This window comes from Erythranthe guttata, chromosome 13, assembly GCF_056151865.1.
Source record: "Erythranthe guttata isolate IM_541 chromosome 13, IM_541, whole genome shotgun sequence".
Classification (NCBI taxonomy): domain Eukaryota; kingdom Viridiplantae; phylum Streptophyta; class Magnoliopsida; order Lamiales; family Phrymaceae; genus Erythranthe; species Erythranthe guttata.
In genome coordinates, this window is record NC_142545.1 from 6593072 (window position 1) to 6606833 (window position 13762).

A 13762-nucleotide genomic window follows, 5' to 3' on the forward strand; every position below is an offset into this window, starting at 1 on the left:
TGTGCCGCCCACCGTTGCTGCTCCCGCGTCGCCGCCCGCAGCCGCTGCTTCCGGCGAGAACGGAGCCGCTGCTCCCTCTGCCGCCGCCGCCCGCAACTGCTGCTCCCTCTACAGCCGCCACCCGCCGACGTTGCTCCCCCGGTCGTCGTCTGCCGCCGCTGCACAGGATCTGTATTTCAGTCATGATTTGTATTGCTGGAGAATAGGATCCGTATTCCGGCCGCAACCGACGAACATAACTCGTGTTCCGCCGCACGAGTTTCTGGCTTGGTAAGATTGGAACTCGTTCCTTGAAAAATATGAGGTAATTTGTTGTAATTTTTGTTTGTTTCATGGATCGATGTTGGGCACTTGTATTAAATTCAAACTATGTGAAAAAATTAGAATGGATGATTTACCCAATTGTTTAGGTATTTTTTTTCCTGTAATAAAATGAATTATTGCTAGATGAATTGTTTTGCTTGGTGAATTTGTGTGGTGTGCCGATGATTGGCCCTGTGGAATTACATAGAGATGGACACCAAGATAAATAGAGGATGGTTATACTACTGCACATTACTATACATAACTATGGTTACATGTAGTAACATATAGTAATATACAGTAACATATGCGCATGACTGTGTTTTTTCAATTGATATTTGTAATAAAAATTGTTATTTATAGTTATATATAAGATTTTGCTTTCTTTTTTCTTTTTTGGTTTTTTTTAATTAAAATTCTACTCTACATATACATATCTACAATTCTAAATTATATGTATGCATACCCCATTGATTCTCACTTTTTATTATCTGATTTTATTTGTCATCTCATTAATTCAGTCTCAAGAACATACGAGAAATCAAATGATTTTCTATGATAGAATTTCACCACTACAGTAAGTAAATATATTATTTTTTTCAACTACATTGTTCTATTCATCATTCAATTGTGAACTTTTTGGTGGTGTAGATGAATTTTATTTATATACATATATAGTCACACGTGGTCAGGTACGTGTAATCATATGTAGTCATATGTAGTAACAAGAATGAACGTAACTACATGTGACTATAGTTGACTACATATAAGTCATATCTTGTCATATGCAGTAACAATAATGCACATAACTACTTGTGACTATAGTTCACCAGAGTAAATTTATCAAAAAAATGTCTTGCATTGTTTTTTTGTATTTTTTCATGTAATGTAATTTGCTTGTTCCATTTTGTTCTTCGTTTTCTTTAACTTGTATTTTTTTGTCACATGTTTTGCTTTGTATAACATTATGAGATGCAACGAATAAGATGCAAAGAAGTGCCATGTCAAGTTGCATTCATGCTATAGTACTCCTTACTTATGCCACTTATATAACTATAAATAATTGTATATAACTACAGTCACGTGTAGTAACATATAGTTATAAGTATGTTATGTGTTTTTTTAATGTATATTTAATGTATAGTAATGTGTGTTCATGATTTGATGATTATATGCATGTGATTGTTTTTTTTTTTTTTTTGTTTTTTGGGTAAGTTGATTTATAATATCAAGATTAAAATTTGTGAATTTTATTGTTGGTGTAGACTAATTTTGGGGTAAAACGACAGTACATGATTACATATAACTATACATGACTGTGGTATACTATATTCATGTGTAGTCAATTTCATTACAATATAATTTATCAAAAAATAAATAATAATTAATTGATTAAAAAAAAATTAAAAAAATTAAAAATTAGAAAACAAAATTAAAAATTAAAATTTAAAAAAATTTAAAAATAAATAAATAAATAAATAAATACAAAATAGGATATATATAAAAAATAATAATAAAATAAACATTTATATTTTTTATTAAAAAATCTATAAAAATGATAAATGCAGGCCCAAAATGCTACATGCAGTTGGACGTTATGCTGAATGCAGGGGAAAAAACACTGAATGCAGTTGGGCGAAAATTGCACTTAAGGGCACAATAGTATTTGGCCTCTCTAGAGGGTATCTCAAAGGAAGAATTTTAGAAGTGGACCTACCTTATATATTTTCCATTCTAGGGGTTTATATCAAATGGACCCAAATAAATTAACCTACATTTAGTTGTACTATTCAAGAGAAAAGAATTTGCATGCGCATGACTTATGACTAGGGGTGGGCATTCGGGTCGGGTCGGGTCGGGTTATTCGAGTTTTTTGCAAAAAAAATATTATCCGAACCCGACCCGAAATAACCTGGTACTAAGCAACCGGGTACCCGGTTATTTCGGGTCGGGTTCGAGCCTTGCTATTCTGGTTTTTTTTTTTTTTTTTTTTTTTAATAAAATATTTAATACATCCAAATCTACATATGAGACTACACTTCACAATTCCCATACAATTTCACACTCCAAAGAACCACAACAAATCAAAAATAGACAACAGAAGTTGAAAACATAATCAATGCATACTTTTTTATGTGTTTTGTGTGTTTTTTTTTTCTATTTTACTTTTTTTTCTTATAAAATTATAAATATAAGATTTTTTACAAAAATAAAAATGGGCTTGGAATGGGCTAGTGGGCAGTGGGCTTAGGTGCAACTGTAGGTTACAAAGTGGGCCTAATTTTTCAGATTTTTTTTTTAGCCGAGTACCCAATCGGGTATCCGGGTAGAATTCCCAATACCCGGACCCGACCCGATTTGTGAGCACCGGGTACCCAAAACCGGTAAAACCCGGTTAATTAAAAATTTACCCGACCCGACCGAGTAAAACCCGACCGGATCGGGTCAAGACCCGAATAACCCGACCCAAATGCCCACCCCTACTTATGACTCATGAAATTATCTATCAATAACAATATATAAATAACAATTGAATCAAAGATTATAAACATTATTTGACAAAACCTCCTCATACAAGTTTTTCATAGGAATAAACCCCATTCTAAATTTCCAATTAGGAGATCCCCTCACTTGCATACTGTTGGGGCTAAATACCTAACACGCAAGTGCACGTATCGCAAACAAGTAGTAAAAGTGGACTCGTGAGAGTCGGATGTCGATCCCACAGGGAATACTCAAATTATCTAATCCTAAGTACCAAATTCTAACAATTATGATTTTTATCCAGCGTACGCAAGTTTGTCAAATTAAATCAATTAAACAACTAAACTAATTAAGAAAGCAAATAACACGGGAAAATATCAATTAAAACGGACCTAGGATTTTATCTTCCCCCTATGCAAGAATTGCTCACCCAAAACCCCTCAATTATGGAATATATGATTCATGATTATTAACCCGAGACACTAATTTACTCATAACCCGTTGTCGCGTGTATTATGAGTCTATTATTCATAAACGGTTCACTATATGTCTATGCAAACAAATTATGAATAAAACATTAACTAACAAGTCTCGTAATTGGCTACCTAAGGTGATATCTGTATGTCTACGACACCACATGCAATTGACACACTCATCCGGTGAAAACTACTCGAAGGCTCTTATACTTACCGTCTAATTATCAAAATAGCTCTGTCGAGTCAATCCCAATAATCACAGATAAAGCACATAAATTGATCAAGTTCATGCACTAACAATCATAATAAGTATAAGAAATAATCATAAAATCATAATTTCATAATCTCAAGAAAACGGGTTCACAATCCCCACATAGGGTTCCAACAAAATCCTAGATTAAAAACTTAGCTACTCATAACGAAAAACATAATAAAAGTAATAAAAGTCATAGATTAAGAAAAGATAGGTGAAAGAAGAATTATGATGAAGATTCGTCAGGTCTTCGTCTTCGTTTCTCCGTTCTCCCGCTCCTCTCGCTCCAAGGTTGTGTCAAAAGTCCCCCTAATTCGTGCTTGGTTTGGGCTTAAATAGATGTCCCAACTTGGTAGATGATTCTACGTTTCCTTGTGTGTTTAAAAGTCCAAAATTGTCTCCAGCGTGATTTGGCACGGCCGCGCGAAAATCAGTGCAATTCTCGCACGGCCGCGCGAGAATCGTCGAGCCTTCTGCCCAATTTATGCATTTGGCACGACCGTCCCATTTTTAGGTGTAAAATTGGGACGGCCGTCCCATTTTTAGATGTAAAATTGGGACGGGCGTCCCGTGCCAAGTTCTTCAGATTTTTGATTATTTCACTTTTGGCCTATATTTTCTCCGAAATTGCAGTTTTGACCCCAAACTTTTCCAATTCTTCAATTTATACCTAAAATACAATAAATCAACTTTTTAAGCACCAATTATCGTTAAATCACACCAAAAGCTCAAATAAAAAGGTACGATAAAGTATAAAAATATATACTTAACACACCCCCAAACTTGATCTTTTGTTTGTCCTCAAGCAAAAACTAGCAACTTTCACAGCAACACTCTCAACAAATGCCTCTCATCACATAGATTAATGGTCAACTTTTATTTTTTCTGAACTTGCAATTATCATGACAATTTTCAAAAATTTACAAGCTCGTAATTCAAAGATACGTATTCACTCACCATTGCTAAAAACCACAAAACCATGCTATCGCTTCAAGTATCCCATATTTGTACATTAAAAACGTAGAAAATTTATACTTACATAATAATATTCAACTCCAAAGACTCACCAAATTTCTTTACTCGTCTAGTATCAAATAATTGAGCTATTGGGATCATAGGGACTTTTTGGCTTTCAAATGTTGGGCTTTTTGGTTCGAGGTAGGAGATATGGGTATAGGTGGCTATGCTTCTTGAATTGAGGTGATTACGCCAAATTTTGAAAGATAGGCGTTTGAAACAATGAATTCACCTCTAAGGACTTTAATAAACTCGATTCTTAAGAGTTTAAAAGTCTCCACTTTTGCTCTTAAGACAATGGATCGAGCTTTCAAAACAATTCAACAACTAGTCCTTACTTCCCCTTCTAGTCTCTTCTTCTTCTTTCTCTTTCTCTTTTTTTTTTTTTATTTTTTTTTTATTTTTATACATATATATATATATATATATATATATATAATATATATATATATATATATATATATATATATATATATATATATATATATATATATATATATATATATATATATATATATATATATATTTTTCGAAGAAGAAGAAGGACCTTATAATTTTTTTTTTCGACCGAACTCCACGGGTTAATTTTTCAAAAATCTCCACTTATTCTACCTTATACACATTGGCTAAAAGAAAGAACACCGTTTGTCCAAGGCTCAATCAAGGTTCGAATGATAAAAATATAAAGGTAGGCTTGAAAGGCTCAAACGGTTCAATGATGGCCCAAATCACTTCCCAAATTGCTCAACAATTTAATATTTCACCTTGTAAATTCATAAGGCAAGTTCTAAAACCGAATAGCATATGATATAACATAAATTAACTTAAATTTTAAAACACAAAACTTTCAACCAAAGCAACGCATAATTCGAGATTCCTAACAATGACTCCTTATTACAACACTTTGAATCAAAAGCTCACCAAAATTCGATCAAAATCAAGATAAAGCAAGCAATTTCATCATTAAACATCAACCATCTTTCATCATCATGATTCATCGAAACATTTATCTCAAACTTTTTTTTTTTCCCAAAAAAAGCGATAAAAGCAATAAAAATAAATAAAACCTAATGCATGCGAACTAAAACAAATAAGCACAAAAAAGCATGTTTTTTTCACCCCCAAACTTAAAATTTTCGTTTCCCTCAACGAAATTAGCACAAAGTTTAAGGATAGAAAACACCTGATTTAGTCGGAATCATTGTCTTCGGGGTGTGAGAATTTGTGGAAAGAAATCTGATTTTCCTCTTGCGAAGATGCCCTCTATGTCTCTCGGATGACCGTCCCGATCGCAATTCCGACCTTAAAAATAAGAAATCAAATAAATTAATTAGAATGCATGCCTATGAAAATAAAAATAAAACATAAAATTAAAGAAAAATAGGAAAAACAGTAAAGCTCGGGTTGCCTCCCGAGAAGCGCTAAATTTTAAGTCTTCAGCCAGACTTTGCTTCTTGAAATTGTTATGTCCAATCCAAAGCCTTGTAGATTGTGCATCCATCCATGAGCTCTATCACTTGAATTGCAACCAAGGCATGGATACCACTGCAATATGTCACGGTCCACCTTAGCTTGTAGTCTTTTTTGGTTGTAATCAATCGGTACGAAGCTAAGATGGGATATTCATCACCCGCTCCCTCAAATCGGTACACAAAAACCTCACGCCCGCGTATAACCTCCACTTCAAACACATTCGTCTTCTCATCAACCTCTATTGATGCCTTCAAATCTACATTTAGATCAACGACAGGGTCCACAACTAGAATATCTTCAATCATTACATCCATCTCCTTCTTCTCTTGTTCTGAGGCATCTTCATGGTTTAGCTCGATTGCCTTCTCAGATTCATCATGCTCAAGTGTCTTCGTAATTTCTATTTCTCTCATATCGACACTATTTTCTGGAGATGGAAGATTTTTCTCACCGCAGGCTTCACCCGAATTTTCTTTGATGTAACCATTGCCGATTTCGTCTGGAATATACGCACCTGATAATTAATTTTTTTATCCAGCTTATTTTACTAAGCTGTGTAACTAAGCTATGCAATTAAGCTGTCTAAGCTGTGTAACTAAGTTGTCTAAACTATGCAACTAAAGCTGTCTGTGTAAGTTGTGTATATGTTGTGAGAAACATTTATTCTTGTTTTACAGGGGGTGATGTGCAATTTGCCCTAAAAAACTGTTGAAACTAATGCACTTTGATATTCATGTATTTTAATATTCCTGCACTTTATTATTCATGCATTTCAATATTCATGCTCTTTAGTATTCATGCACTTGGTAGTTTGAAAGTTCATTTCTAGGCAGGAGTTTCGACAGTCATTTTATTATCTATTTAAAGCATCTTTACCTTTGTAAATGCAACTCAAGAAATCAAGAATTCACTAGAAATAAAATTATTAGTAAGAGCTTTGTCGTAGCAACTAGCAACTCTTCCCTATATTTCCTTGATTATATATATATATATATATGGTGAAGAAAACAGAGAAATAAGTTAAATATTTGTAGAGGAACTAACCAGGTTAAGAAGGTTCATCCTCTTCGAGATTATCAACACTCTTTATACAGCCGTTTTTCGCAAATACTTTCACATTAAACACAGATTTTCCAGCATAAGAAAAAGTCAGAAAATCACCTTCCTCTACTGAATTTTCCTTCACGAATTCTGGCCAACCCTTTTCGAGAAACCAACACTCGTTAATTTTTTTCATATCAGCTCGAAAAGAGATTCCAGATGTTGTTTTTAGTGTGACAATTGCCGGTTTCTTTCGACCAAATTTCTCGATAAAATCAGGAGGAATTCTCTGAAACGAAAAACAAAAAAAAAAAAACAGATCAAATAAATTATTAAATATCATTTTTAATACCAAAATAATCATTCGATTCAACCAAACAATATTCATCAACCACTAGGCTAATCAGATATCGATTCTTGTACACATTATACAAGAACTCGGGTAAGTCATTGATAGTAAGATAAAAATGGAATCTTACCATTCTCTCAGAATAAATTTCGGATACATAAATGTTGGCACCAAATTTCCGTTAGTGAAGATTGAAGAAATCCGCCATATGTGGAAATTAAAGATTGGCAAAGATTTGTTTTCCATGTTTATTTTGGAATTAATTAGAGTCCTATTTTTGTAATATTGTTATTAGGACTTAGATTTATTTCCATGTATTGTATTCTAGTTAGGTATCTTTTGTATTTATCTAGAATAGAAGTAGAAATCGACTAGGATTCTATTACCTAGTTAATCGATTTCTTAGGGCTCAAGTTAGGTTAAGGGTGGTGGATTTCGTGCCTATATAAGGCCCTCAACCTCATATGAGTCCGATGGAGCTTTAATCGAGAAAATCCCAGCATAAAGGCTTTGAAGGGTGCAGCCCGTGCTGCAGCCCTGTCTGCACGGCAGGTGTGGCAACAGAACAGGTTTCTTCTACCAGGCCATAAAGAAGATCGGCGTTTCGGGAGAAGTGCTTAAAAGATCTCGGGAGAGGTCGATCCGCCGTTTGAAGGAAGTTCAACATTGGAGGAAGTCCAAGAGTGCGGAGGAGGAATTGCTTTGATTATCAACAAGTTCGAGTCGTGTGCAAGAACGGCGTATCACATAAAGAGGGAGTCTTTAGTGTTTTATTAAGTCCTATTAATGTACACATAAATCTGAACTAGTTTTGCAAGTCCTCGTGGATGTAGGGTACGTTTGTATCCGAACCACATTAAATTGTTGTGTTCTTTATTCTGCTTTTCGTAGATTTATTACTGTGACAACACAACAATTCTGTTACGTCACCTAATGTCGTAACATGTAGTCTGTCTCAACAGATGAGTGGACTTCCATAGGCATTCAAATTCAACAGTAAACTTTGAAGAACTCGGGTAAGTCATCATCATCGTTCACCGTTATTTGATCTCTGTCACGAATAATATCAATCCTCAAGTTAATTAAGAAGGAAAAAAAATAGTTTAAGCTAAAAAATAATTAAACAAGACAAGAGTAAAGATTTAACATCGAACGAGTTGTAGCATTAATTAAGACAGCTAGTACAATTACACTTGTATAAATTAATACCCTCTCCGGACTAGCAAACTTTTATTAATTTATGAAATATTAAATTATTGAACTAATAATTTAATACATTTCACCGAGTCGGGACACGAAGATTATTTAAGCGATATTACTAATCTATCGAGGTTCTAATGTACAAGGAAATGCTCCAAACGAATTACAGTAACGAGTCAAATGCGAGTAACCATAATTAACCCCATTTATATTTGGAAGCAAAAAATTTTAAAAAATCACTTGTAAAAGTTTCTCAATGTATATGAAAAACATTAGGCATTATAATTAATTTGTGAAAAAAAACTCGGTTTCGGTCGGAAAAATAATCCATTACCGATTAGATGAGTTTTTCCTCGGATCCCTTTTATCGGTTTCTCGGGCAATGTTTGGTAGTATCATTTCTTTTCATAAACTTTCCCTATAAAATTTTCAATAGCTCTCTCTTTTTCCCAAATATGATTTCACCGCTACAAAAAAAAAATGTATTCACTTAACTACAAACAAACATACATTTATTTTCCGATTCAATTGATTAGATAATTTTCTTGAAATATTTTTAAATTAAGCAAACATCACTCTCTTTCTGGCACAAATTATTCTTAAAACCCATTTTCCACAAAATAATACAAAAAAAAATACACCAAATAAAATAAAAAATAAAAAAAATTCAACTGTGCGAATTTAACATATATATAGTCGTACACACACATTCTACATATCTGGTGTGTGTCTGTGTGTGTGTCTGCACGCGCGTGTGTGTGGACTCACGAGTTATGGGATTGGGGTGCAATCTTAATCTTCTTTGGTCGTCCTCTTCCACGTTCCTCCATTTTCTTGTGCTCTTCTTCTCTTGCATTTTTCCTTTTCATTTTTTTAGTTTGATGTATGATTATTGCAATTATTAATTCCAACTCTTCACTCTCATTTACTGAAATTTGGACTCTCTCTCTTCTGCCTCTCTCTCTCTCTCTCTCATTTTTGCATTTATGTACTATAAGTGCGTATGGGACCTTTGGCATTATCATGGTAAGAAAAACAAATTCATTAATGGCAAATTAAGTATACCACCATCTGTAAAATGAAACATTAATATGGTATGTATGGTTAATCTTTCAACTTGTGTCAAATTGACAAATATATGGAACTACTTATTTCCTCAATTCATGAAAATGTGGAAATTCCCAAAAATTGCTTTTACTCCATCCTTCCCATTTTCTTTGTCGTTTTGAGCTGACGCACACACAGGGCCGGTCCTAGAGTCCGAGAGGCCCAAGGCGGAGAAGGGGAAAGACGAAAAATGAGGCCCCTTTAACGATCATTATGTTAAAAAAAAAAAAAAAACATAACAAAATAACAACATAAAAAAATACATAATATAGTTAAATCCATAATTCATAAATATTCAATACAAAAATACATTTAACAATCATTAAAATATTATCTTTCTTGCCTTCTTAGCTGCAAAATTATCAATCAGGCTCGTAAAATCAAGCTTCCCTGTAATATGTTTTTCAATAGATAGAATAGCTAATCCATTCAGTCTTTCTTGAGACATAGTTGACCGAAGGTAAGATTTAAGCAACTTCAACTTTGAGAAACTTCTCTCTGCAGAGGCAACTGTAACAGGTACAGTGAGGAGTATTCTATAAGCAATCCATGCATTCGGGAAACAAGTGTTCATTTCTTTCAAATAATTCAATACTCCAATTGCCTTTTCAATCTCTTTTGGCAAAAGTTCTCTTAACATTCTCAATTCCGAAAACAAATCTCGCCCATTAACATCAGATAATGTACCACATTTCAAATGTTCTTCAAGTTTCATACAACTACTCTCCAAGCTTTCATCATCGACAAGTTTCCATTTTTTTATATTCCACAGAAAACCAAACATGTCTTCAAACTTTTGAAAATCTTCAAATCTTACCCTTAATGAAGTAAGAGCTTGATCAATCACAAAGAAGACAAAGTTTATTTGAAAGGATTCTTCGGATGTTAGGATAACATCTTCATTGTTGTTCTCATCAAAGTGTTTTTTTCGACGGGTAACTCGTTTCTCTCGAAATATTGGTTGAATACCCATTTTTTTTGCTATAACTTCAGCTTCATTCCTGGCCTTCTCATATCCGGTTTCTCTATATTTTTCGAAGAGAATAATGAGTCCTTTCAACTGTTCCAAAGCAACATCCATATGCATTTCTTCATTTTGAAGAGTCTTGCTAACAATATTCACAAATGATAATAAGTCATACCAAATAACCAAAGTTAATAAGAACTCAAAATTCTCAAGCTCGTTTGTTACGAAACCAAGAGCCTCACTGGTTGCTGCCCCATCTTCATTGCTATTAGCCAAATCCAATAAAGCATTCCTTATTTCTTCGGTTTGAAGAAGTAATTGTTTTACGCTTTCAAGGCGACTTTCCCATCGTGTTTGTGACAATGGCTTAAGTGTTAGGCCACTCACATTATCTTTTAAGATGCTCCAGCGTTTTGTTGAAGCTGAAAACAAACAATATATACGCTGAATAATGCCAAAAAATTTTTTACCTTGTGAACAACAACCAGCCATATCACTGAGTGCAAGATTGAGACTGTGGCAGCCGCATGGTACATAGAATGCTCTTGGATTTCGATCCAATAATCTTTTTTGCACACCTTTATGTCTTCCTTTCATATTAGAACCGTTGTCGTATCCCTGGCCTCTTATATCTTTAATATCAAGTTGAAGATTTTTTAACGCCTCTTCAAGTTCGTTGAAAAGTCCAAGTCCTGTGGTATCATCTACTTTGAGAAAGCCCAAGAAGTACTCCTCCACTTTCACTGGACTTACCGTAACATCTACACATCGAATCACAAGAGTCATTTGTTCTTCATGACAAGAATCTGGAGTACAATCAAGTATAACTGAGAAATATTTTGCTTTTTTTATTTTCTCCACTATCGTGCACTTGACCTCGTTTGCCAATAATTGGATCAATTCATTTTGAATTTTGGGACCAAGATAATGAGTGTGAATCTCACTCATTTGGATTCGCCTGACATGCTCCTGCATTATAGGATCAAATATTGCCATCATCTCAATGAATTTCAAAAAGTTTCCATTGCCATCTTCGAAAAGTGTCTCATTACTACCACGTAATGCCAAGTTTTGCTGTGAAAGAGTTTTAACAAGAGCAATTATCCTTAATAGGACTTGTCGCCAATAGTCCTTTTCTCTATTCATCTTTTCTTGCAAAGATTTATCAATTGTTTCTCTTTTACGCATTCTCGTCTCAGTTTCAATCCACCGACTCATGCAAATAATATGATCGTTACTGCATTCATGACCCTTTAGCCTGCTTGAAATATTTTTCCAAGCATTAAAACCTTCCGTGGCCAATTGCACTTTAACTCCATCTTGCTTGAACAATTTACAACAAAAACAAAATATCTTATCTCCAAGTTTTGAGTAGACTAACCATTTCCTCTCTTGTTTTTCTCCATTTGTTAGTTGTTGCGTATAATGCACAGAAGAGAAATGTCTACCTTGATCATCAAGAGGGTACTCAAAGTTGATATCCACAGCTCGTATAGGACCTCTTTCTACTATCAAGTCCTTCATTTTCTGATCTAGCTTAATCCAATTTACCGGGTCGTCTATGTTCAACTGTTCCGTATCTTCTTTTGCTTCTTCATATGGTAGCCCACTAGCGTCTCCAATTTCGATATTATTTGTTTGGATCTTTTGTTCATTATCGACAACAACATGAATGCCTTCTTCATTGTCAACCTCATTCTCGTGTACTTCTTCCAAATTAACTTCATCTTCAGCCACAACTTCATCTTCAACTACAACTCCATCTTGAACTCGGTTTATATGCGGAAAAAATTTAAAAATATCATCCTTTTGCGAGTTTGTACACTCTTCTATTCTTTGTTTTTTCTTTCTTTTCGCATCCCCGCACTCATATTTTCTAGGGCCCATAGCACTACAAAAAATATAAAAAAATACAAGAACCTAATTATTAAACTCAAAGTACAAACTCATTGATTATCAATAGAAAAAGAAAAATTAAATTAGGACAAGTGGACAACAAATTGATAAAAGAAATATTATGAAAGTGGAGGCACAAACCTATTTTTTATTCTTTTGTCTCTCGATCTCTGTGTTGTATTCTTCAATCTTCCTCTATTTTTTATTTTTTTTTTGGGGTTGAAACCCTTGTTTCTTTCTTCTGATACAGTGAGTTGGTGGTGTGCGTGCGTGTGTATTGTTGGTCTGTATTATTCCCTTCTGATACAGTGAGTCTGATTCCCTTTTGTTGTTTTATGAATGTTTAATTAAGACTTTTTTTTTTTTTGTTTTTTTTCAGTTGGGCCAGAACAAGAAATGGCTATTTTTAGTTGGGCCAGAACAAGGAAAAAAAAAATTAGTTGGGCCAGAAAAAAAAAATGTAAAAATAATCAAGGTCTACAGGAATTCAAACTCGTGACATATTAAGACCATAGAGCGTTCTTTTCCAGTAATGCTACATATTTGTTTGAAAATTATACGTAAACAAATATATATAATGAAATTTTCCATATTTGGAGGCCCTAAAAATTTAAAATTTTCGGAGGCCCAAGGCGGTGGCCTTGCCCGCCTTGGGCTTGGGCCGGCCCTGCGCACACATATTAAGAAAATTAATACATGTGCATGGATTCTGGAAAATCATAATAAAATGACTAAAAAACCACTTTCATTAATTATTTCACCTAATTTTATTAAGAGTAACAAGGGAAAATATGAGAAAAATACAATAAATGCTTCATTGGAAATCCAAAGTGACAATTATTTTGAAATAATAAAATTTCACTAGAAAAACAAATAAAATGGGATAAACCATTTTATTTCTCTAGTAAAAATATTATGACTGTTGTATTAGAAAATGTCTTCACTAAATAAACAAACAAACATCAATTTAATCTTTAAATTATTCTTCTTAAATACCATTTTCAAACACATTTAAACATCATTTGATTGCTACATAGTATTTTATCTCATAAACAAATGTCCATAATGGGATAACCCCCATCACAAAAACAATTAATTACAAGGAAGCGAAGATAGAGGGATAGAACCATTCCAATGCAAAGAAGCTGCCCATTGAGCAATATTGAGTGCCGCAAAAATTGTATTACGAGAACAAA

At 33.8% G+C, this 13762-nt stretch overlaps 2 protein-coding genes across 2 annotated transcripts; both read right to left on the reverse strand.

Annotated features, from left to right (window-relative positions):
- Positions 1 to 7054: 7054 nt before the first annotated feature.
- Positions 7055 to 7529, reverse strand: LOC105964370 (putative B3 domain-containing protein Os03g0621600). Its single transcript, XM_088812350.1, has 2 exons — positions 7422 to 7529; positions 7055 to 7336 (listed from the first exon to the last, which is right to left on the reverse strand). The coding sequence occupies exons 1-2, from the start codon at positions 7527 to 7529 to the stop codon at positions 7055 to 7057; spliced, it is 390 nt and encodes a 129-aa protein (XP_088668476.1).
- A 2410-nt stretch (positions 7530 to 9939) lies between these two features.
- On the reverse strand, positions 9940 to 12846 carry LOC105964369 (uncharacterized). The gene is made up of 2 exons (XM_088812238.1): positions 12708 to 12846; positions 9940 to 12561 (listed from the first exon to the last, which is right to left on the reverse strand). Exon 2 carries the CDS (start codon positions 12555 to 12557, stop codon positions 10026 to 10028), a length of 2532 nt encoding a protein of 843 aa, XP_088668364.1. The 5' UTR covers positions 12558 to 12561; positions 12708 to 12846; the 3' UTR covers positions 9940 to 10025.
- Between the last annotated feature and the right edge of the window lie 916 nt (positions 12847 to 13762).

Excerpts from the sequence above, each read along its gene's own strand:
- LOC105964370 (XM_088812350.1), bottom strand. The coding sequence starts at position 7,529 with ATGGTAAGATTCCATTTTTATCTTACTATCAATGACTTACCCGAGTTC. Across the intron at positions 7,337-7,421 it reads TGGTTGATGAATATTGTTTG|AGAATTCCTCCTGATTTTAT; the intron begins GTTGAATCGAAT and ends TTTTCGTTTCAG.
- LOC105964369 (XM_088812238.1), bottom strand. The coding sequence starts at position 12,557 with ATGGGCCCTAGAAAATATGAGTGCGGGGATGCGAAAAGAAAGAAAAAA.